The sequence below is a fragment of the Falco naumanni genome, chromosome 2, assembly GCF_017639655.2.
Source record: "Falco naumanni isolate bFalNau1 chromosome 2, bFalNau1.pat, whole genome shotgun sequence".
Classification (NCBI taxonomy): domain Eukaryota; kingdom Metazoa; phylum Chordata; class Aves; order Falconiformes; family Falconidae; genus Falco; species Falco naumanni.
Genome location: NC_054055.1, coordinates 80,289,656 through 80,314,392, shown reverse-complemented (window position 1 = coordinate 80,314,392; position 24,737 = coordinate 80,289,656). Strand labels below are relative to the sequence as shown.

Sequence of the window (24,737 nt, the reverse complement as noted above, 5' to 3'; positions counted from 1 at the left end):
GCTTGTCCAAACCCAAACTTCTGATGCATGTTTGTAACTCACTGCTGGTGCAACTGGCTCTGAATGTAGTTTGTGACCATATGCTGCATGTTTATCAATGTTGTAGCATCCCACAGAGCTCTGCCCATGCCTGAGGCATCAGCTGGCACAAGCCTCTTTTCCTGCAACAGGTTCAACATGCTGCTTTACTTGTAATCTGTATGGCAAGAGCATATAGGTACCTTGGTTCGGCAGCCAGGGCTTGATTTATTGCATGTTGTTTCAAATATGTATTTGACCTTGCATCAGAGAGGTTGTGGTCATCAAAGGAAGTGGAGGATTGAGGGTGAGAAATCAAAATAGCAGTAAACATGGGATATGTAATACTTCAACGCAGCTGTATGCTTATAGAGCCCTGTGGTATGTCTTTTGTGGTGGGTGGTCCTCTGTCCTCTTGAATGCTGGGCCATGGAGCACTGCCAGGTGATGAGCCTGCCTGGTGCTGGGAGCAAGCCTCCTGCCCGGGAAGTCTTGCTATGAAACAATACGGCATTGCCAGCCAGACTGTAATTACAATGTTACTTCTGACAGCCCTGTTTATGACCAGGACACAGGGTAACAATCCTTAGGTATATACATACTGTCCTTGCCTTAAGAAAGCTGGAAGTTGTAAAACTGTTGTGTACTTCACAGTGCAGTGCTGCAGACGTAGTTGGGGAAGCCACTGGTTGTCAGCTTTGCCAGCGCTGTTGTGCTAGGGACAGAGCTCTCTGTGGCTGAAGGTTACACCACACTGCTTCTTGACAAAGCCTCTATTTATACATCGCCTTCACTCCAATTTTGGGCCAGAGCCTAAACATATAGAATGAAGTGGCCTGTTTTCATTGTGTGGTGTTGGTGGTTTTGTTTTAATAAAGTAAACATTAGGAATATTCTTAGCTAATTCTGCCGGCCTTTCCATTACTGCAGTCTGTTTCCAGAGGCTTTGAACTTCACAACAAAAAAGGCAACAGAAGATGATTCTCTTGTTGGGGACTTGGCACAGAGAGTTTTGAACGGAGCAGGCTACAACAGAAGTCTCCCTTCTTTTCCTGCTTCATGCTTAAGTAGAAAAGGGTTAAATGCCCTTAGAGTACCATTACTTTAATGTGTGATAATATGTTTCTATACAAGGAATGACTGTTGTGGATCACAACATGCAACAGTAAATATGAAAGCTTCATTAATTTTTCTGTGAGACTTCAGACAAGCGTGTAGATGTCTCTAGAGATGCGTTCTGCCCTGAGTTGCTCCAGGAATGGATTTGGTGGACTTGGCAGTGTTAGGTTTACGGTTGAACTTGATGATCTTAAAGGCCTTTTCCAACGTAAATGATTCTATGATTCTGTGAATCTGGCTGAGGGGAATGGTGGAGAGAAAGGGGGACTGTTTTGCAGGCTTGTGAGAGGTCCTGTTTTCTGCTGAGCTGTGCAGCATGCCTGAAGAGGCCTTATTCACCCACACAGCTGTCGTAGCTTCAGTTTGGCATCACTTTGTCTGCAGCCACCCTGCTGTGAGCTGGCAGCCTGTGTTTGTGCCACACTGGGGCGTCGCGGCTTCCAGTTCCAGTTGCTTTGAAGCAGGTAGAGACGTTTTGCAGCAAAGGCTGCTTTCTGCTTCGGGAAAGACTGGATTCTCATTGTAACTGCTCCAGTACTAACTGGGATCATTCCTGGTTATGTACATATGTTATTTCTGATTATTTTTGGTCGGGGGAGCTGCCCTGACCACCATGTGCAGTTCCTATTGTCTTCTAGCTCCCTGTTGTGCTTGAAAAGCAGTCCCAGAGCTTTGCTGCTTTAATGTCAGGGGTTTTTTTACAAGACTAGGTGGAATCATGGCCCATGCAGCTTTTTTTTTTCTTGGTGTTTTTTTCTTTTTGTTTTGTTTCTATATTCATATAATCCTTTATTCTTAATGTATTTACTTTTCTTCCATGCTGCTTGCTGTCAGTAAATATATTGGGACGGAATTATATTTCCTTCCAGCCTTTGTTTAGCTTGGCTAAGTAAGTTGTTCCTTAAGTCTCCTTTCACAATGTTGTCGTACCTTGTAAGTCAATTCTGTGCACCCATTCTTTGCAGCAGCTCCAGTTAAATCCATTTTCTTGAACTTGGTGGCTGAAGTGACACCCGGCTTTGCAGGTGAGGTCTCACCATGCAAGGAGATTACTGCTTCTTTGTGTCCCTGAAAGCACTTGATGTGTTTTAGGCTTCCGATCTGCCTCTCCCATGGCTGCTTCGTGCTGTGACTGACAATGTATCCAGATCGCTCTTCCCTTGGTGTTCTCCCGGTGATAAGCTGCTCTCTGCCTAAGCAGTATTTGTTAATTCTCATACACACATGTTCTGTACTTTGAATTGCATTTATCTTCTAGTCTTCAAGGTCTTTCAGCTTTTCTGTGATGCCCTAATCTTCCTTTATATTACTGCTTCCCAGCCTGCTTTCCTCAGCATCACTCTTACTTTCAGATTTCTCCTGAGGGGTTTTGGATGTTAACTACACAATAGGTTGTGGTGCCTGACAGGCTCCTTTGTAAGTTGCCTCCAGCTTTCACCTCCCTTGTTCACTGTACTGTCCTTTTACTTTCAAGCACATCTCCATTCACCTTAACATGGGAATGGTGAAGTATAAGCTTAATTATCAGTGGGGTGGCCCTACTAAAATAGACAAGACAAGATAATGGATCTAACCTACTTAAGAACTGAGTGTCTTGTTGAAGGAAGACATCAGACCGGGGATTTGTTTGCTTCAGTGAAATAATACTGGTTTTGGCACTGTCAGGTAGCCTGCCTGTCTTCCTGCTGCTACTGCAGTTGTGGGTGGGCCGCCTGTAGGCTTGTGCCACATCTGCCAGCTTGGTACAGTGGTCAGGGATGCCTTAGCACCCCAATGGCATGATGTGCCTGTGTTTTTCTCTCCAAGCTACTATAGCACAAACTGGCAAACCTCTCCTATGTGTTATTATCTTCTGTTGGTCTCCATATCTTCACTGTGCTGTCTCTCAAATGGTTTGTAAAGGCTTGTGTGTTAGTGAGACCAAACTAGCAAGTCTATTTTTGGTATTTATTTATTTTCCCCCTTCTTAAAAGTAAGTATTGCTTTCGATCCTCGCACCATTTGATATTCACTGAACTTGTTAGACATATTGAAAATTCTTTCTGTCCTGTCTCTTTGTACTCGCTACTTGTTTTATCCTCCCTCCCCTTTTTTCCAATTCTTTGAACTTGTACGTATATGGACCTCAAAGGAGTGGATACATTCACATTTTATCAGTTTCTGCTTTGTTTCTGTTGCTGACGTGGTAACTCTCTCTCCCCTGTACTCATTCCATCACTCACCCTGCTTCACCCTGGTGTTTACCATTGTTTTTTAAAACTGGTCTATGGTTATGTCATTATATTTGCTGGCAAATTCGCATTGATACTGGCTTCTAAAAATCTGCCCCTAGCTGTGGCAGAGTTAGATGTTGCATTTGTCTTCTTCCCTGCGGTATGCATCACTGGTAAACTGCTTGGGTAAAGAGGGAATGGTGGAGAAGCTAGAGAAACCCCCTCAAAAAGTTGATGCCATAGGCTCTGGTAACCAAGGAAGATCATGTAATTCTTCTTCTGAATTTTCTTATGGTGAGGTTTTAAGCTGAGCACACAAACTGTCTGTGTGGCCATTGACAAGATAAGTTTTCCATGCCAAAAAAAGAGCCTTCTCCTTCTCAGAGCAGTACTCCCAAATGTGGGAAAAATCTAATAGCATACTGATCCATGTAGTTGAGATCAAGGCAGCTCTCACTGTGTGGCTGACTCACGGAGTATACTAATTTTCTTGTGAAAAGATTTGTATTACTTGAATACTATTGAGTAACCTCAAGTAACTTGTTCTTTCTGGAAATAAATACCAAATGCAGTAAAACTAATTTCCTTCCAGAAAAAAAAGGAATCAAGGCTTATAATGCTGAGGGTTATGCACATGCATGTGGTGTGGTTGCGGCCTGGGGAGGGTGAAGAAGACCTTCTCTGGTAGGGCTGTGAGAACTTCCCCCTGACGCCGTGGCCCTTCACCCTCCCTTGGCCATGGGACGAAACCTGCTGTGGCATGTGGAAGGGGGAGGAAGGAGTAATGAAAAGGCCATGTGTAATGCACGGATCAGTGGGGTGCCAGTGCCAAAACAGAGACCTCAAGGAGAAGGGGACACCATGTGTCAGGAGCAGAGCCATTGTGGTGCTCCTTGAGATGAAACGGCTTCCACTGCTACTTCAGGAAGGAAAGAAACTGAAATTTTGCAGCTCTATCCAGAGGAACCACAAAGGGAAAACATCAAGATATAGAGGGGGCAGGCAAAGCAGGAGGAAGGGCTTTCGCAGCTGTGGGTAGACAAGTTTGAACACTTTTTCTTGAGAAAAATATTTGTCTAACTGTAGTGCTTTTTCAGTCTCCTTTGTTCCTGCAGAATTTTATTTTTTTTTTAGGATAATTGTACTAACAATTTTAGGTACATATAAGGAAGGTGTGTTACAACATCTGCAGCTCGTTGGAGCCAGGTGCCTGTGTTGGGCAGATGGGGAACAGAGCCCAGCCAGGTCAAGGAATTCAAGGAGTTTTGCCACAGCAGCTCACCCACATTGTAGGCTAGTGCAGTCAGGGATGGAGGCAGGCGAAGGGGGGCGGTTGGAGGGCGTTGAAGAGATAGCAAGAATAACCCTGGCGTGGGGGTGATCAAGTGCCAGGAGTCAGCTGAGTGTGGGGAGGGGTGGTGGAGTGCTGAGGAGGAGCAGGGGCACAGCTTACTTGAGGAAGAGCTGGGAATCCCTTCTGTGGGAGATCCCCAAAGTTCATGGAGAGACCTTAGCTGGTGAATGGGATGTTTGTGCCGGGGGAAGCTAAAGCTATGGAGGTGCTGGAGGGAGAAAATGCCTTGGTCCTGCTGGTACAAGAGACCTGGTTGCTTTGTGCTGCTGTTTCATCTCACCCTATTTCTGCTGATTTAGGAGGTCTCGTCCAGATGTAGGATAACAAAAGAGAGCTAGGTTGTGACTCCTCTGGGAGTCCAGAATTAGCTGGCCACAGCTGCTGTGCGGTGGTGCAAGGGCTTAATTTTTAAAAAGCAATTTGTTGTAAAAATGTCAAGTTTTCTAGACTCTGAAACACAAAGTGTTGATGAATAGGGGTGTCCCTGTTAAGGAGGAGTGGGAGAGAGAGATGGGGAAGATAAATGAAGTTGAAGAGCAATTCTCTTCCGATCAGCCCACGTGCTACTGTTTTCTTGTGAGCTTCTATCCTTCCTCTTTCTCTCCCTTGTCAACCAGAAAGTGGTGCTTTGCCTGACCCTCCCTTCTGCTGCTCTTCATCTGTGCAGAGAAAATCAATTTGAGGAAGCAGGTTGGATGGGGGCATGGAGGAAGAGGAGCATAGCTCAGGAGGCTTCAGTATTTTTCTTCATGTGGCTATTCTGGGGAAAATGGCCTACATATTTCTCCTCTGGTCTGTCAAAATCATCTGTTACACTTCTAGAGGAATGTCACTTAAAAAGGGAAGTGGCAGTTGTGTTATCTTTAATCAACTTCTCACCACTTGTGGCAGCATCTTAGATGAAAACCAAATCACTTTCTCTTCAAATTCTATTCTGGAATTCTGCTTCTGTCAGTATTCTGACTGCATAATCTATCCCACTCCCAGAACAAAGGGATTCACCTGATATGAAGACATATGATTTTCCATTAGCAAATGTAGAACCCCATACCTTTTTCTGACTGGATTAAAAATTAACAGACTTCTGTACCTGAAGACCATAGTTATTTTAATGAAACTGAGGGGAGGAGGGAAGTAGAATTGGTAGATAATTTTGGCAGAAAATAAATTAATCAAGCAGACTAAAAGCCCAAACCCTACTGGTTTGGACTCCTAAAGTAAAGGTACAGATACAGAAAAAATAGATTTAGCATCTCTTGACAAGGTGTAGAAAGAAGAGTGAAATTTCCAGCACCTGCAGTGTTTGTTTCCATCCTTCACTTAGAAGTAAACATGATTAGGAAAAAAGAGGCACGTGAACTTATCTACCAACTCTCCTGCCACACTCTTTTTGTTTAAGCAGAAAACAACTGTGTACTTGGCAACCTGGCTCTTAGACATCCAGAAATTCCAGACAAATGGGTCCACATCGCATATACAGCAAGTCCAACTTGTTCTGAATGCACTGAACTACTTATGCATGTGTGAGTGAAACGCGCGTGGATGAGAAACCACTGCATTTAGGGCATGCAATTGTCAAGAGCTTTTGCATCAGGCCTGTCCTTTTCCCTCCTCTGCCCTTGAAAAAGAGGGAAGAACCTATTAATTTTTCAAGTCTTAAAAGAACAGCCATGCCAATCCATCGTTGTGAATGAAAGGAGTGATTGTGATTCTGTGTTTCAACTCAACTACAAGTAAAATAAGCAGCCTGGGCTCTTTGGTCTTGTTACCTTTTAAAAATGCTTAAAAATTCTTTATGTTGTATCATAGTAGTGGGTGTTTGTGTTGATTATGTGGAATTAAGGGTCAGAAATCACTTCCAAAGGAATTTAGACCTTGTGGAAGGGGAGAGTGAGGGAAACTGCTTTGTCCACTTCTGAACTGTAATTTGCAGAAGGCAAACCTGAAAAGGCAAATCTTGTTGCTTGTGGGTGTGGTTGGGATTTTTATTTGTTGTCCATCCCCTCCCCCTGCTCCTTTGTGATTAAGTCTCTACCTTAATGGATGTGCTCTGAAGCCCTTGATAATGCTCTGATCCTTCTTAAAATGTGTGCTATAGAGCCGAGGGAGATGAAATACATTTAAGGAGAGACTGATAAGGATCTTCTGGAAGGTACATGATTAATTTTAAAGCCTTCAGCTTCTATTCCAGTGCCCGTAAGTGAAGCAATAAGTGTGCAAATATAATTTAACAGCATGAATACTGTTTCCGTCAAACAAATCTTGTAGCGAATTATTTGTCTGTGCATTGCATTAACCTGGTTAGCTTTGCCTGAGTCAGTCTAAGGAGGGCTCAGCTATCCTTTCCAACAGTGGAGCTGTGGGGACGGTAACTACAGAGGGACAGTGACAAGCAGCTGTCTTCAACCAGCAAAGCTGTTTGCAAAGTGAGCTTCTCTCCCTGGTGTAATGAGTGATTTCTGACTTACGTGCCTGGGGCTTTCTTGTGCCACGAGGTGCTTTCTGCACAGTCCGGGAATTTTGCACAGCAGGTCCAGCACCTCAGTCAGTTTGCGGAGGAGAGGGAGGAAAAAACATTCGGTGTTTGTAAACTCAGTGTGATAACAAGTTAATTAGTGCTCAGAAAAGTGAGGGAGTGTATTCAACAAAGTCTATTGCAGTCAAGTAGCATACAAAACTTTTCCCAGATACTTAGCTGCGTCACCAAATTTCAGGGCCTTTCTTGGTTTGGTCAAAGACTTGAATAAACTTTAAAGGCTCCTGCCCCTTTCCACCCCACTGGAACAGGAATTACTCAGACAAAATCCTCTTGTGCAGCAGCAGGGTTATATCAAAGTTCCGCGTTTTTAGAATATCACTAAACCAAATATTGTTTGGTAAAGCCATGGTAGGCTACTTAGTTTGGAGCAGGTATTTTGTGTCCCTTATGCAAAAGTGCGATCTTTGAGCTTTTAATATATAGATATGTGAAGCACAAATGAGTCTTTTGTCAGATGAGGAGTTACTTTTGTATTGGATAATAATACAAATTTTGGAAAATACCAGCGCTTCCAGGTATTAAATTCTGTGTCCAGAAGTGAACACTTGAACTACAGTTTTTAGAAGTGAATGTACAGAAGGACATTGGGATGTTAATGAAATTGCTTAGAAATCTCCAGCCTCTGGAATTTAGCTTAGTTCTGATAGCTTGAAGTCCTTCCTTTTCTAGTTCCTTTCTTGCATTTACCAAGTCATCATCTGAAGACTAATTTTTTTTCCCCTTCCTTTGTCTCCTGCCACCCCTTTCATTTCTTTAGGTGGTTTCTTGCAACGTTGTGGGAGATTCCGTTAAATTTGTTGTCACTGTCTCACATACTTCGCCTGCAGCTGCGGAAGGTCAGTCGTACAGTGTGAAACTGTCTCCACTTCACTTGCAGGTAAAGTGTTAAGTGTTGTTCTCTCTCTTTTTTTCTTTTGTTATGTCTCATCTCACAGCTAAGCTGAACCTCCTGTTTGCAAAATGCATACAAGCTCAGCTTAACTCCAGCAATACATTCCATAATATTACAGTTTCCCTCTGGAACAAATGATAAATTCATAAATTAAGCCACCTCTTTAGGAGACTGTGCATAAGTAACACGTTGGGTACGCTGCTTGTGTATGGAACAACAATTCGCTTGTTTGACTGGCATGCACTCTCAACGGTTAAGTAACTTCTGCCCCCTTAGACCATCACTTTGAATTTACTTACTCAGAAACTGGTATCATTCTTCCTTTGATGGGCCTTAGTATGGAGCTTGACCTACAATTTCTTTACAGGACACCAGAATGCTCTCTAATAACTGCTTTCCTATCCACAGCTTCAGCTCTACATGAAAGACAAAGGGGAAGATGTCAAAGTTGAGTGGTTCCTCATTAATGCTGATGAAATAAACTTTGAAATCCAGCCAATAGTGCAGGAGGTCAGTAAGATTTACTTGTTGTGATGGTAGAGAAGACTGGTCTGTGTCCTTTTGGTAAACCCAGTGTAATGCTTTCGCTTAGCAGTAGAAGTGCCTAGAGCAAAGGTATCGGGTGAAGCTGGAAGAGCTGAAGCAAAAATGCCGGTTCGTTTCTGTCAGCTGCCTTTGGTAGAAGCATGGGCAGTTACATGTCAACAGTGCTGTCAAGCTGCCTCGGTGAAATCTACCATGGCTCATCCATCAAAACCCTACATCTCTGAAACGTAGGAACATTTCTCAAGGTTACTGAAGCATTAAAGTTAAATCAAATCTGAATCTGACAGACAAGTGACTTTGCAAACATTTTTAATCCCAATTCAAATATGTGAAAAATGTCTGTTGCTAAATACCTTCTCTCAGAGTGCTTCTAAAATAATTTAAAAAAAAAAACAGTTGTAATGGTATTCCTATCAAAGTAATTACAAAGTTGCCCCTTCCTTAACTTAAACTGGTTTTGAAATCTGGCAACAATAGTTCAGAAACAGCTATGAAAAAATACAATTACTTAAAGAAACAATGGATGATCTAAAAGTGTCTTGATGCTTTTGGAATTGCACTTTATCTCAGTATATAAACACTGATTCATCAGGGTTTTTTTTTACTGGGACATCCCCTAAGTGAGTTTCCTCATGACTCAGACTGTCTTCTGCCTTTGGCTCTTCACGATATATTTTTTTTTGGCACAGATGTGGTTACTTAAGCCTTTCTTACAACAGTGGGTGAAGACTTGCTTGTATTATGTGAAGCTGGTTTTCTGAGTGCAGGCCTCGTTAAAAAGTAGGTTTATTGTATGGTAGACCTGCTCCTAAGCACCGGTACTGAGCGTACCAGATGTAATAATTTATTACCACGGTTTTTGTACACAAACATGTTAAACTCCTAACTAAAGACAGATGAGTCTTTTGAAGTGTGTTTTAATATAGTTTTAATACTGTGCATGCATAGCAGTGTGAATGACCTTCATGTGTTGGGATGGTATGCTGATTATCCACATATTGAACAGTCATTAAGTACTTACTGACAAATGCAGATGACTCTGGTACTTCACAACCTGCTTTTTGAGAGATGCCTGAGTCCACAGCTGCAAAGGAGTTGCAACTTGTTGTGGTTTGCCCACATTCTTAAAATGAGCCTGTTAAGTTTTTAGTAGTTAAGGGCTTTATGTTGACTTCAAAGTTTCTGTTGGCACTTAGGGAAGGGGGGAGGCAATAAACAAAGACCTAAAACCTGTGAGCAGCCTACACCTCGGAAATTGCTTCAGCTTCTCAACTTAAATGTCAGCTTTTGTGTTTTGTTTTTTCCTCTTTTGGAAACAGTATTGTGCATACAAATAAATACCCTTACTTGATTGTGATTGTTGACACAGTGGTTTTGCCATCAGTCAATAATAACCTGTTTTCTGCTGATCACAGCTGGGTGAACCTGAGTTGTGTTTGACAACCTGGCTGACTGGCAGGGCTTGGATGCGGTGACTTCATGTGCTGGTGTGCCCCAAGCTGGCCACGGTAGCTGGCAGTACTCCCCTAGCCCATGTAAAATGCGTTGGTTTAAGCCTTTTTGAGTGGCAGTTAAGCCATTATGGCTTTCCTTGTAGAGGGTGTTGTGATGGAACATTACTTTCCAAGTAAGGATGGCTAAAAATGAGGTTGGGCTGACAGGAGGCTCTTTAACGAAAGCGCTTTCCAAATAACTATGGAAACATCAGAAAATACTGATGAGTAGAAGTCAAATGACTTGACTATTGTTGCTGTTGTTACCATGAATAGCAAATGTCAGATTGTGTTGATGTCCAAGCGAGAGGCAGCTGGGGTTTTAGAATTTGACAATATTTTTCATCAAACAGTGTTTAGGTAAGGACAGGGGAGAGAAATTACCTCCAAAACAGTGAAAACTAACCATGATTTATTTGCTTATTTAAGCAACATTAAGTAATGAAATTTTTGATACTGAGGCTTTAGATAGCTTTAGACTTTAAAAGTAAAAGAGTATTATCTGCAAGTTGTAGAAATCTGTCACTGTCTCTTTCCTTGGTGGTTGTTCGAGGGAGCACAGTGTGAATAAAAGAGTTTCTGTGGAACTGGTCGATGCTGTTACATGTTTTGAACTGTAGCGACCTGTCATCAAAGGGCACTTGGGTAAGAAGGCAGTGAAACAGGATTTCTGTATACAGCATTCCTGGGATTTTTATCAAACACCCTGAATGTTTCTGTAACACTTGGGTAATTGGGAAGGGGCTGTTATTCCAAGTCTGTTTGACCTGTTGTGCAAGCTGCAAGCATACCTTTAGGAGCGCAGAAGTCGTTGTGCTATCATTCTACACCTGAGAAAGGACTGGAGGCTTTAGAAATGACAGATTGCCTCTCCTGCCGAGAGCTGTCTGCAACGGGGGAGTGTGGTGCAGGGTGTCCAGAGTGGCAGAGCAAAGCCTGTGCTCTGCCCTGGTGGCAGAGATGCTGTTGTTTGAGACTTCAGCTGTTACTGCCTCGCAGCTTCGTTGTGCTGTGTGGCTGCAGCAGCGTGCGTCAGGTGGCACTGAAAGCTGATGGTGCACAGCCGTAGTATTAACAAAGCTGCCTGCTTGGATTAGGCCTTCAGTCCCCTGCAGGATCTCCCTGCTGTGCAACTCAGGTGTCCTTGTCACCAGTGTACCTTGTCTTTGCAGCAGGGCCTGTTTGCTGGCCATGGCATGCTGGTTATAGGCAAGCTCCCGTCAGACAGCGGCATGCGGAAGGGTACCTTTTTTCTGCTTTGTGTGATTATTTCATTCTCCAGCTGTTCTGTATCTGCATCTGTCAATCAGTTCCCTTTCCTTTAAAGCCTTGCTCTGTAATAGTGGAGTCTCTCAGGTGTGGTATCAGGTGAGAAAAGATGGATAGGTCTTCTGTTGCTTAGGTCAGGTCTTAGTCTCCTTCTTCAGTCTTGTCTTTAGAAAAGAAACCTCACTGAGATTTGTCCTGCGCTATCTTCAGAGCAGTTGGGTATCAGACTGCCCTTTCTGTGATGGCTTAATTTAAAAATCCATTCCCTGTAGGTAACTGAGCAAAGAGACTTTCTGAGGAGCATGACATGGGAGGCAGGCTTCTCCAGGAGCACAGGGAGGGCAGGGGTGGGTCACCATCTTCATACACCTTACAGTTAATTGTGTGAAGCTGTGTGTCTAAGCAAAATCTGGTCTGTTCTGATCCTTCAGAGATAGTGGTGCTAAACACAGACTGCCATGAGATTTCTGAATGGACAAACGTACAGGTCAGTCCCCCCAGAGCAGCATGACTGGTATCTGTCCATACAGTGCACTTTGCAGCAAGGTTGAATACTTCCAAGGGATGCTATAGTGTATTTTTTTTTTTTTTAGCGTGGCACAGGATTAGCTTCTTCTCAGCTGTTGCAAGCTGGCATAACTCCCATTAAATCAGTGGAACAGTGGCATAACTCACATTAAATCAGTGGAACAGTGCCGATCTGCTTATCTGATGACCTGATCTGCTCTCAGAGTGCAAAGCAATACAAAAACTTTAAAACACCATCACAAGATATAAACTGTTAATGAAACTTTTGGTTTTGTGGCTAATAGCTGTGCCTTCCTAACTCTCAGAAGAGCATGTGGCTTTTTCAGTGTATATTTCTAGTTTTCATTTAATGCATAATATAAGAATTTAAGTAATTATTTGCATGATCTCTTGTAACATTTTGTTGGCAACATAAATGATGTCTGTGTCTGAAAAAGTAAATGGTTGACAGCTTTGGTGGTTTCAATATACCAAATTAAGTTTTGCCTTAACTTCTTTCTTCTGAGTTTAGAGAAATGTGATTGTTTGTTTCCTCTTAGGGACAGGCAGCAGGGACGTGTGCAATATCTGAAATGCTCAGAGATGTTTTGAAGAACCTCTTTAGCTCAGTTTCTCCATCTGTAGTGTTGAGTACAAGGCCTACAGATATAAAGGAGGTTCAGGTAAGTCTTAATCCTACCTAAATCTTTTGACAAAAGTGTCCTTCTGCTTAGTGTTTTAATTATATGTTCATGACTCACAAATAAATAAGTTAATACCATTCAGTGATTGGAAACAAGTGGAATGCATTCTTTGAAACAACATAGCCTTTGGCAGTGAATCCTTTGTGGTCGTAACTCCCATGTGGCTACCTGTTGATGTTACACCCCATGGCATGTCTGCTTCCCTGTATCAACGTGACAGAAACTAAAAGTACTTTGTATTTGCATATGTGTGATCCCTCTTGTTTTCCTTGCTTTTCACAGAATGTACACAACATAAGCCTTCTCCCTCAGGGCACTAGTCCGCCTAAACCTCCAAGGGCTCATGAACTCAAACTGCTGGTGAAAAACATCGCGGTAAACCTAACTGATCACAGTGCTGCAGGTAATACAGCCCGTGCAATGCTGCTCATTTTCAGGTTGGGTTGGGTTGGGTTTTTTTCCCCTTCTGGCTGAAATAATTTGGAAGCTTTGGGTTACAACCTTCTCTCAAAAGAAGATGTAAGAAATTGCTGTACTCAGAGAAACAGGCTTAGTCATGCTTGTACAAAACTGTGTATGTGTTGGTTTATTTGAGCATTTAGACATCTTGATCTTCTTGTAAACAAATCCATCATTGTTGACAAGAAGTTGAAATGACCATATTTATAAAGTTGCTTGGTTATTTTCTAGATTTTAGCTTCAATTTCTAGAAGTTACCACTTTGGGTGTACCCAAGATGAAGGGCTGAAATCCAGCTCTCCATTAACTGTTAGTGATGACATGGGTTTGGTTCGATATTACCTTATTGTTACAGCTGCTTTTCTTACTTTTGAGTAATTTGCTGATTTATCGTAAACTCTCCTCAAAGGTAGTGTTTTGTTGTCAGGCATTTTTTCCCCTTAATAAAGTACGTCTGTGGGTAGGGGAGGGAGTATCTCTTGCAAGTGGAGAGTGAAGCCAAAAAGGAGGTCACTGCCTAGTGAAGTTGCAGTGTTGTTTTTTCGAAAGAAGCACCAAGCCTGTCTCGCAAGTATTCAGACTTCTTCAAGTGCAAGCACGCCTCCATCACTGATTGAGGCATGAGCAAGCATATTGCAGATTTCGTCAGCAGTAATACAAATCTGAGGCTCTGTTATTTATGGTCGCTAACAATTCTGTAACAGTCTTTTCAATGGAAGCTTGTGGCTGCTAAATTGGGCAAGGCACTGGTTTTGGATAAATATATCCTACTTACTGTATTCATTTTTTCAGTTAGATATAATATGTTTCTGCCCTAGACTCTTGCATAATGCTGCTTTGGTCATTCTGATTGGAAGTGATTTCCCTAAAGCTTTCTGCAGACTGTTTTTTTAAAAAAACAGATTATTTTTAAAGCAGTTCTGAAACTCTTCGCAGTGAAATGTCCTATATAAATAAAGCTGTACTGGAAACTATAATTTGCAGGAAAAGTCATTCAGAATTCGTTACTACTCTACAATTTTGTAGTGCAAACTAAACTTTTCAAAACAGCAAATCATTTGGGCTGCATTTAAAAGTCATGAGATACCTTTACGTGCATACAACAGAAGGTTCATCTTATGGGACATCTCTGACCCCTCCCTGAAAATGAGAGCAAGAGGGACAATTAATGTGCTGTACTCTGGGAACCCAGATATTGGGAGGCAAAATCACTGTTTGATGTTTTAAAAGGAGATGGAGAGATTTTGGTGGTTCCCTAGCAACTCTGGTAGTGTGAACACTTTGGAACTACGTATGAGAAATAAAGCTTCATAGTGGGGTTTAGGTGTTACACTTGAAATCCAGTGGAAATACTGTGTAGCTGGGAAGATGGACATGGCTTTCTGCCTTTTAATTATTACTCCAATTAATAATAGTAATTGGCGAGTAACCAGTAGCAGAACTGGTCTCTGCTTATAGATGATGCACATTTTTATCTCCTTAGTTTGTGTATGTAACAAAGATTATCCTAGATTTAGTACTATACAGTCCACAGTGTATCATCTAGGGCAAAAGTGATTTCTGCTGTTAAGGAAAAAATTGTTAGCTGTATACAGCAGGGTGTGTGGGGCAGAAATGCTGAAATACCCTGTTCAGTATCAGTTGGTCAGTGACTGCAGTGTAATTTCAGGCAGAGCTATACAGGCGTTTCTGCCCCAGGCTGCTGAGCGCTGCTGGCAGCCAGAGCAGGCTGCAGTGACATATGGCTGGGTTAACAAAAAAACACCCCAGGTTCATTAACTCAGGCTCAGCTCACTGTGAAAGCAGCTAAACTACTTACTCCAGGGTTAGCTTGGATCCCAAATACACAGTGCTTTATCTCCTCTAATAACCTTGCCAGGCCCAAGCTGCTTCTGCGCTTCTGTGCCTCATCCAGCCCTGATGCACCACTAGAGGACAACTGAGACTTGATGATAGTAAATATAAGCCTAGATTCTTCTGGAGAACTGGAGACAGCATATCTTTTGTTTGCTTTTAACACAGTCGATACTGAGCTTTTTGCTACTTTCCTTGACGTTTTCAATTGCTGGGACTGAAATGGTTTCTTATGCTGTGAAAGTTGTACAAAAGAAATTGTTTTAAGGGGAACACGGTGTGCAAACTATTTCCCCTTGGAGCAGCAATATAACTGCTCTAATATGCCAATTTGCTGTGCTATCAAATTCCAAGATCAAGGTAGAGATAATTCTGCACCAGTACTCTAAAATGCCATGAACTTGTTAAAAACCGCAGTCCCTAAAGCCATTGTTAATTAACACCACTGTCAACATTCACTGGCTAGCAGAAAAAGCTTGCTTTGATGTCCAAAGAAACCACTGTGACTGTGGCCAGTAGGAATTTTGAAAATTTCTGGGTTTTTTAAAGCAGCTGAAAGCAACTTTACTCCCTCTCCACCACACACCCACACTGCCGGCTCTTTGCTGTTCATTCTGTCTCCCCATCCTTTTTGATTCTTTTATGCCTGTACTTTTTTACTTCGTGCCAGAATTCAAGTCGGGTTATCATGTTTCACACTATGTAGAACAACAGTGCATAAGACAATGATGCAATCTTGTCCATTGCCATTAATGTAGACGGTATACAAACTGAGGGAAGAAATTTATTTTGTGGCAGGTGAGAAAGTGTTTGCAGTAGTCTGTTGCAAAGCACAGTATGTTAAGAAAGGGAGTTCTTCACTTTCTTTTTAGTAAGTGCGCCTCTTGGTGATGGAACATTAATAACTGGATATTATTTTCTTGCCCTTACAGGCAGCACAAACCTTGCATGTATAGTTCAGTTGAATGACCCTATGCAGAAGTTTTCCAGCTCTGTAGCCAAAAATGCTGCAAATCCCTTTTGGAAGGAAGAGTTTATCTTGTAAGTAACTTATGTACTGAGAATACTTTTATAGTAAAGCATCTTTTTTTACTTAAACTATGTGAGGTTTTTCAAAGAAGAATGGCATTTTGAAATACAGCCAGTCAGGTGGCCTTAGAGAAATCTGGAGCTGGTAGGGACCTCAGGATATCTAATTACCTTCTGCATGCATATGAAATCAAATAGGTCTGTAGGTCTTTGCTGGTAGGTATCTGGTTCTAGTAAATGACAGCAGTAACAGGCATAATAAATCACCCTGTGCTTTCATACAGTGCCAGAAAAAACCACTGGCAAGGTTTTGAAGTCACTTTACCTTGAACACTGCATTTGAGGAAATCTGATGTCTCTCCATTCCCTTCCCTGAGTGGCAAATATGAATGTGCAAAAAATTTGACCATCTAAAAGAATGGTGGCTGTGATTAAAAAGGAAGTGTAAAACTAACTGTAGATTTTTTTTCTGTAGAGCCAAGTGGGACTTTTGGGCAGCCTGCACGGTATTCAGTGATTCACACAGCTTCTGTGTATAAGGTCAAAAGTGAGCAGTTCTAAAACTATTTTAATTTCCACTTTCTAGCAGCAGAGCAGAAATATCTGCTAGCTTCTGTATTGTATGAGTTGAAGAAGGGGGAATCACTGATGGCAGGGTGGACCAGAGGGATGTTTCTCTAGTGGCTTTAAACACACACACACAGGCAGGCAGCTTCCCAGGGGAATGGGGTGGAGATGCTGCCATACAACCTACTGTAGATACTGCTTGCTTTTTTTTTTTTTCTATCAGGATATTAATGTGTGAGGCATTTCACACACAGTGGAGTGAGTCTCTCTGATTCTTTCTGTAGCTTTCCTCTCTCCTCTTGGTTACATTTCTTATATTTCAGAGAGTAATGCTGTTTATTTTCCTGTGACATTTTTCTTCACTGTCTAGTCACAGCCTGACATCTACTGTATCCGTTCCTTAGCTTACAAGGAACTGAGCTTGCATTTGGACCTTTGCCTGTCTGTGCCGAGTGCTTTCTTCCTCAAAGAGTGGTGTACAATTCTGTGTGCTTCTTCTCAACTTGAAGGAGGTCTGTCTGTGGAGTGCACAGACCTTTTTCTGCCTCCTCAGTGCAGTCTGCTGGACTGCGCCTGTCAGTGTTGTGGAGTGTGCACTGCAGAAACAGAAGAGCTGAGGGGAAAAGTGACAGGGGCTGCTTGATTTAAAGGAAGACACCAGGATCGGTCATCACAAGTTGTACAGGACTTGGAGAACACCAGACCTCTCTGCATGTCTGCAGTGGGTGGAAATAATTAGAAATCACTATAGTCAGCAAAGAAAAAATTGGAACACCACCGAAAGGCCTTACCTTTTTATATTGTCTGAGGGAGGTATGTGCACCTGGTTCTTATCCTGCTGTCAAGTGGAAAACCAGCTAGAAAGCTCTCTTCCTACAGACATGCACAGTCCAACGACTTATAAGGTCTGATTTTAGTTACGAGGACCTACAGCTTTTGTGGAAAGCCACAGCTCAGACGTTTTTCTGTAACAGTGTGCTGCATCACCATCAAGACTTAAGGATTAACATGATGCAATTTCTTCTCCACAGTGAGAATGGGGAAAAAATGCCTTTCTGTAGCAGCTTTCTATTCTGGAGTATCTCTAAAGTGCTTCAGCCACTGGGGCTGTGAATCACTTCAGCCATCTGTTGGTAGAACAGCATCCGTGCTTGGTGTTGCAGAGCAGACCCGTTCCCAGCAGTTTCAGACAGGAAGTTTGTAAGAATAATACCCTTTCCAACTGAAAGTGCAGAGAGAGGGCAGGCAGGATGTGATTAAGTTGACTGGAATTTGGCCTTGACACTAGGGATAATGCTAGGTTTTCCGCACTGCTTTTCAGAAGTGCATGAGGTAAGCTGGGGGACTTTTACAGAAAAATGATCAAGATTCGGCTGCAAACCTTCTTTCAAGTTCATCCCCATGCCACCCCCCACCCCCCATCCTTTTCTTTCTCCAAAAATGAGAATACCCACCAGTCTGAACACCAGTGTACCGACCACTGTGTCAGGCTCTGCTTTAGCTTCATGGGAAGAGCAGCAATAGTATCATCAAGGTGCTTCCTTTCAAGTTTTGGAGGTATGGGAGAGGATGGTAGTGGCAAAGAAAAGCTTACAACCTGCTACATAGATGGTGTCCCACAGCATCTAATGGCAGTGGGGTGCCTGCAACCAAGATCACACCATCCTGAAATGGAGACATAAAAAAATAAAATACCTATGTGCCTGCCCTTAAGCTTTTTTGGCAGTACACCGACTGAGAAGGTTATAAAATCAAATTTTACTCAAAGGTTCATCAGTAGGTACCCAGTTTGCTTCACTGTCTCAATTAGAGGAGAGGGTCTGTATCTATTGTGTAGTCCATCTTACAAAGTACCACATATGCCAGTAATTCTGCTAATAGTTCACATCAGTTCTGTCACACAGAAACTAGCTCTTGTTATCTTGCAACATCCTTGAGTCTTATCTTGAAAAAGTAATACTGACTCTTCTCACATAAGACTGTAACTACTTCTATTTACTTGCATCTATCCTGCTTTTGCAGGACACTTTCCTACTTTCACACAATACCGCACAGCTTTGAATGGGTTGTTGATTGGACCTGTTCCAGCATCTTGTCTTACAAATTTGATCCTGCCAGGAAAAACTAGCCTCTTACTGTTGTGGTGTAGCAGTCAGACTAAGGACCAATATCAGCTTGAAGGGCAGTGTTTGTCACCTACTGGGGAGGTGAAAAGCCTCTGAAACCTTAGGAAATCAAAGTTTCCTTTGGCCATGGTTTTCTGACTGTGATCCCTTTAGTCAGTCTTACCTGAGGTCAGAAAGATACGATGCACGCAGGTTTAGCGCTGCCTGGCTTCGTGTGGGCCAAGAAAAGTTAGAGTATTGGCAACCAGAATGGGAAAGGGGAAAACCTACGTGGAAAGGAAAATCTGCTCGCTTGCAAAGACCTAACATTAGTTTCATTTACTTTACAGTGAACTAAGTGCCAAATCAAAAGCATTGCAGCTGCAAATAGTAGAAGATGGAAAACTGGATAGTAAGTATTAAAACTGAAATTGTTTGCATGTTCGGCTTGTGAGCATTGCTAAATGTTGACATAAGTCCTCTTTTAGTTCTACCCAGCTGTACAGCCAAACAAGAAGCTGTCAGATTTCTGAACCTGCATTAAAGCGTAGATGTCTGCTGCTAGCTTGTCCTGGTAGTGAAATCAGGTATGCCTCAAGCATGGCTCTAGGCAGCTGGAGGGGGAAAGAACAGCTGTGGAAGACAGATCAGCTAAAAATAGCCAGTCAAACTTGTATGAAACAGGCAGCTTGGGGAAAATTTATAATGTAAGTTTATGTTTTTTAACTCTGTAAGCCTATCTTCAAATGTAGGTCCCAGAGTGGAAATCCATGGAAAATCATGGAGTTCTTGGACAACACTGATTGACCTGGGTTAAGTGCTGCCCATATACCCCATTACTTCCATCTGTAGTCATGGACAGAAGAGAGAACATCTCTGTTCTCCTCTGAGTTAAGGTTACATAGAAACCTTGTTTCATTTTAGACTGTAGACATACTGAGTCTTCTGTATGCTCATATCCTAATTTTTCAGCCTTCTAAACATTTAATGGATCCACTGTGAGCAGTGTTGGTTTCAACTTCAGCTTTCCAGGTCTCTCTGTGGCTGAAGGGGAATCATGAGTGTTAATCCTAAATCCTTCCTTTTCAAGCCCCAGAGGCTGCCTAGCAGTTACCAGGTATAAAACACACTAATTCTGATTATATTGAATTAAAGGTAAAACATGGGGGCTGAAACATTTTTACTACTTTATTCTGTTGTTGCAGTTTGCATTTAGCCTTCAGTGGCAAGAAAACCCCTTCGCTGAACTATTGCATTTGGTTTATTTCGAGAAGTGTTACCTTCCTGGTGGGGGTAAGAGGTAGATGGGTGCTGAGGCCAGAGAGCACGTTGAGGTGTTTTCATGAGCTTTGTAAACTTGCTGCAAGTACTTCATTACTTGGGCTTTATTGAAGTGATGACACATCATAAATTGTTCTCATATATGCTGCATGTTATTTTGCTGATTTTTTTTTTATTTTTTTTTTGCTGGAGCTAGAAATAGTAACTGTATTTCACCTCTTGGATCCATTTGCTTTTGCCTTCTTATGTCAGATTTCAGGTTCTTGACACTCAGCTATTTCTCTGTGGTTTAGTACTATCAGGTATGTTCAGCTTAGTTCAGGAAAGAGTTACAAGGTATGGGCCAAAGCTTTTCATACCCAGTGATTAAAAAATATGTGCTTTTACTCATGGTGTCTTGTGATAGTGGACGAAGGCTGGGCCAGTAATTTATTAGGTAATAATATTTTATCTAAGCCTTGGCTAGTAAGTAATATAGCCAAGTGGACTGTGTTTGATTTTTTTTGTTTGGTCTACTGTATTTATTTTTATGTTTAATAATTTTTCTATAAAAAGTTGTGCAATACCTTGCATATGATCTGCGATTATTGGAGGGATTGGGAAGTCAAATATAAGCAAATGTTTAAAAAAATTTTCTGATATGGATGCTGGTTTTTGATTTTTAACAAAAAAATGGGTTCTATATATAGTCAGCAAATGTATATTGTTTCTTGCACAATGTTTAGTCTTGCCTGTACCTAAGCATCTTCAGTAATGGGTCTTTCAAACAATACCAGTAATGTTCCACATCCTATTGAGAGTGTAACTACCAGCCTGGTTTCCTGAAGAAAAAGGTCCCAACTGATTGTATGGAAAATTGTCTTCCTCCCCCTCCCCCCATAACATCTTAGCTGTTCTTTTCCCAAAAATTTGAATAGAAAACGCAAAAGTAGCATCATATTTATGAGGAGAGAGCCAAGTAGTGTGAATATAGTATAGATCTCTACTTGTCTTTGAATTTTGCAGAAAACTGGGATTTCATCTCTGAAATTGTGCAGCACTTTGGCTAATGGTTTGTTGCAGTCTAGTACTAATAAAGTAGGGGGAAGAACAAGAGAATGGCTGAACTTGCATTAAAGTTCAAATTAAGAGAGGCTATTCTTAATGATGCACCAGTTTACCAGGAATCCAGAGCATTTTCTGAAATGAAAGATGCAGGTAACCGGTTACAGAGATTGTTCAAGGATCTAATAGTAATATTTCTAAATGTTTTCTTTTCCTTTAAACGTTCTGTGTATACAGGGAAAAATAATGGCCAGAAATAGTGGCAAATAAATAATATTTCATGTCTCCATTCTTTCCTGTTGTGCAGTATTAGGCCAGGCTGAGGAATAGTCATAAAATGGAAAGAAAGCTGTGAAAACTCCCACGTTTCTGCCCCATGGTATAGGACCCATTCTTGCAATTAGCTGCCTGTGTTCTTCCACCTCCTTTCCCATCTTCTCACCCTTAAACATACTGATAGCATGGATATACGCTGATTTTGTAAATTTTATTTCTTCAAGGTCCTTTATCCACAAAGGTGACTGTACCTCTAGACTTGTTCAGGAAACAACCTTCTGGCCAGCAAAGCTTTGCACTGAACAGCAGGGCCGGTGAGAGCAGCCCAGAGCCAGGGCCCCGGCTGGGATCCATTAGTGCAGAGGTACTACTGCGTTTGGATGGTTTTACAGTGGATCTTGTGCTTTGGGAAGTACCTGCAAATGCTCGTCTTCTGCTTTGGACTGTCGCTCACAGCACAGTGTAATTTGTGGGCGAGTTAGAGCAGCATATTCAGATTGCATGGTGTTTGTGTCTATCAAAAGAATTAGCTGTTTGGCTCTTGAACGTTAGCAAAAATGTTAAAGGAGTACTAGCTAGAAATATTAGTGTCCTTGCTTGACTGTTCTAAGGCAACATTTTTTGTCTTCCTAGTTCTCTTTTATAGAACCCCATGAATTAAAGACGTGGCAAGTCTCTTCTCCAGTGCTGGCCACTAAGATAGAAAAGGATCGCACTGTGATGCCCTGTGGGACTGTTGTCACTACTGTAACTGCTGTGAAAACCAAACCTCGTTTAGAAGGGAGATCATCTCCGTTGAGCACAGGTGAGGAAGTCCACTTCTTCCTGTGTTCTCTTGGGGTTATCTGTGGCGACCAGGAGAAGTTGCAGGGGTGGGATGTAAGGAAAGGCATTGTTGTCCAGACTTCTCTGATATGTTGGAGGGGGGACATTATTTGTATTCTTCAGAATCAGAGTTTTTAATTTTCAAGAAACCTTGTCCTTACAAGAGGAGTGGTTAATGTTCCTTTTAATATACACTGTAAAGCCTCAGGGCAAAGTGATAATGCAGAAGAACTTGGTTTTGGTGGATGGTTTTCCGCATGACAAAAGTATCAGGCTCTTGGAGTGTTTACTGCTGGCAGACCATCCTGTGCCTTCTAACTGTGATCTGTACTATAATCTCTAATGAAGATCGATATCATATTGTGACGAAGTAGTTTTTTTCAGTAGGTCTTTCAGGAGTAGATTGTCCGATTCTTCTTGGGATAAACACGAAAGCAAAACCTCTAAACAGTCTTTATGTGAAGTCTCACAAAGAGCTGCATTCTTTAAAGCTATTAAAGCAGATCTTTTACTTAAGTGGGTGTTGTCTGGCATCTTACAGTAGAATGTTTAAAACCAATAAATTCACACTTCACAGGTCTTTTGGAATCAGGTTACCATAAAGCATGCACTGAGAATTTGTATTAAACAACTTTCTCAAATGCTTATGATTTGAGCAGGTTTTAACATTATAGGTATAATAAATTCTTACTGATTTCATAATAAATGTCTTGAATAGTTTAAATAATAAAAAACCTTGGTCCTCAGATTCTCCTGCGAAAACTCCAGTTAAAGTAAAGGTGATTGAAAAGGATTTCTCTATTCAAGCTATCCATTCTCATGGTGCTCCAGTCAGCAAAACTTTATCGTCTTCAGATACAGGTAATAGAAATGTTCAAAGCTGCTAATGTGATGTGTGATAAAGAATATGTGTGTCTCTGCTGCACATGGGATTAATGTAATCTTGTTAAAATAACAGCAAACCCATATGGCTACTGCCTTGCAACAGGCACTGAGATGTTTATGTTAGCAAGTACTGTGGTTAGGGATATAGCAGTCTTGCAGTAGAAGTCTGGTTTTAATCAGTGATTTTAATTACTAATTTTGAATAAATAACAGTGAGCTGTGGTTTGGAGGGGGGAGGTGACTGCAGAAAAGCCAGGCTGTCTTTTCTTTTGAATGACAGATTCCTCCTTTATAAAGGCCTGAGGGACACTGCCCAAAATTAAAACCCTGTGACACTTAATTCTAAGGCCATTGTGAAGTCCCCTCTGTCTGAAAAGAAGGCATGAGGCTGGACCGATGTAAGGAAGACTGAATTCTCTTCCTAGCCCTGCCACTGGGTGTTTTTGTGCTAATGCAAATAGACAACCTTGCTGTGCCTGTTGGTCCACCTTCCTAAGTCACCTGGCATACTGCTGAAGAGCCGCCAGAGCGTCAGGTGGCATTGATAGTAACTTTAATTATAAATTCACTTTGACTATACTAAATCTGATTTTGACTCCAGGGTATTTCACCTTTTCAAGCTTCAGCTTCTGAATCTTCAGCATATTTTTCAGTCCTGTGTGTGGTTACCATTTGATCTTTCTGTAGCTCTGTAGGCAACAGTAATGACAGATGTGACCCAGTCTAGCTGCAAACAGCACATGGTGTGGGTTTCAGTTCCCTTTGTGCAGATTTGAGTGGAAATGCGACAATCTGGAGATGATCTAGACTGCTCCTGGTGCAGTCAGAAGGCTTGCTGAGAGATAGAAATGCATTGGCCAAAAGGCAGAAATCTGTGGAAGAGCACAAACCAGTAACTATGAATAGCTGTAATAGCACTTGAATCTTTCCCTACTTCTAGACTAAGAGGTACTCGATATCATGAAGCAGCATGGTATTACTAAGCCAGTTTGGGAAATGTTAAGGTAGTGCTAGACTTCTAAATTGAGTCTCATAACTGTTTATGATACTAAAGATACAAAGCTCTTACTGGAAAACTCATCCAAAGACAACTTCGAGCACATTGATATGAACAGTGGATTTATGGGAGTGCAGGGGAATTTCTGTGAAATGTTTATACAACATAGCAGGAAGAATTACTCATTAGAACAGGTTTAAGCCAAATGAAAAAATACAAAGGAGCATTGGGTATGACAGTAACTTAAGTAATGGTTATTACAGGCATCATGCCAAAATAGCAACAAGCACTATGGAAAAGATGCTGTGGCCGTGCCATAGTTCTAAGTGATGACAACAGTAAGAACTAGCAAATGCCAGTGATGCTGTCCTGGATGCTCTCAGCTGTTCCTGGCGGCTTTGCAGTGGAAGTAGAGGTTTTTAATGAGTGTGCAGACGTGTGTGGGTATGCATACCCCTTGTGCACACATACTTTTAAGTTCCAAAAGTATCCAAGATACTTGGTGCAGCATAATTATTCAGGCCTCATCTTTTATTGCATTAATAACAGAAGACACTGCTCTGTTTAATGAACATTGGTTCCATTGCTGCCTCTGTTCTTTTGTTGTTAAAAGCCCACCTCAGACAGCATGGGGATTTTTGTCACGTTAACTTTCTTAGCCTTGTTTGTTCCTAAGATTGACGAGTTTGATTAGTGTGTATTTGCTGTGCCCAAAGTACTTGCATAGTAGATGCCAGAAATGGCCATGCTTAAAAATAAAC

General features: G+C 41.8%; 1 protein-coding gene across 2 annotated transcripts in view; it reads left to right on the top strand.

The window, feature by feature from the left end:
- The window catches only part of C2CD2 (C2 calcium dependent domain containing 2), a 42,316-nt gene that overhangs the window by 4,877 nt on the left and 12,702 nt on the right, over positions 1–24,737 (top strand). For both annotated transcript variants that reach the window (XM_040585141.1, XM_040585142.1), the window contains exons 3-11: positions 8,001–8,120; positions 8,544–8,645; positions 12,511–12,633; positions 12,937–13,057; positions 15,900–16,008; positions 19,019–19,080; positions 21,494–21,633; positions 21,903–22,074; positions 22,842–22,955. In XM_040585141.1, coding sequence (XP_040441075.1) covers positions 8,001–8,120; positions 8,544–8,645; positions 12,511–12,633; positions 12,937–13,057; positions 15,900–16,008; positions 19,019–19,080; positions 21,494–21,633; positions 21,903–22,074; positions 22,842–22,955 — 1,063 coding nt within the window. The remainder of the gene's footprint in view (positions 1–8,000; positions 8,121–8,543; positions 8,646–12,510; positions 12,634–12,936; positions 13,058–15,899; positions 16,009–19,018; positions 19,081–21,493; positions 21,634–21,902; positions 22,075–22,841; positions 22,956–24,737) is intronic.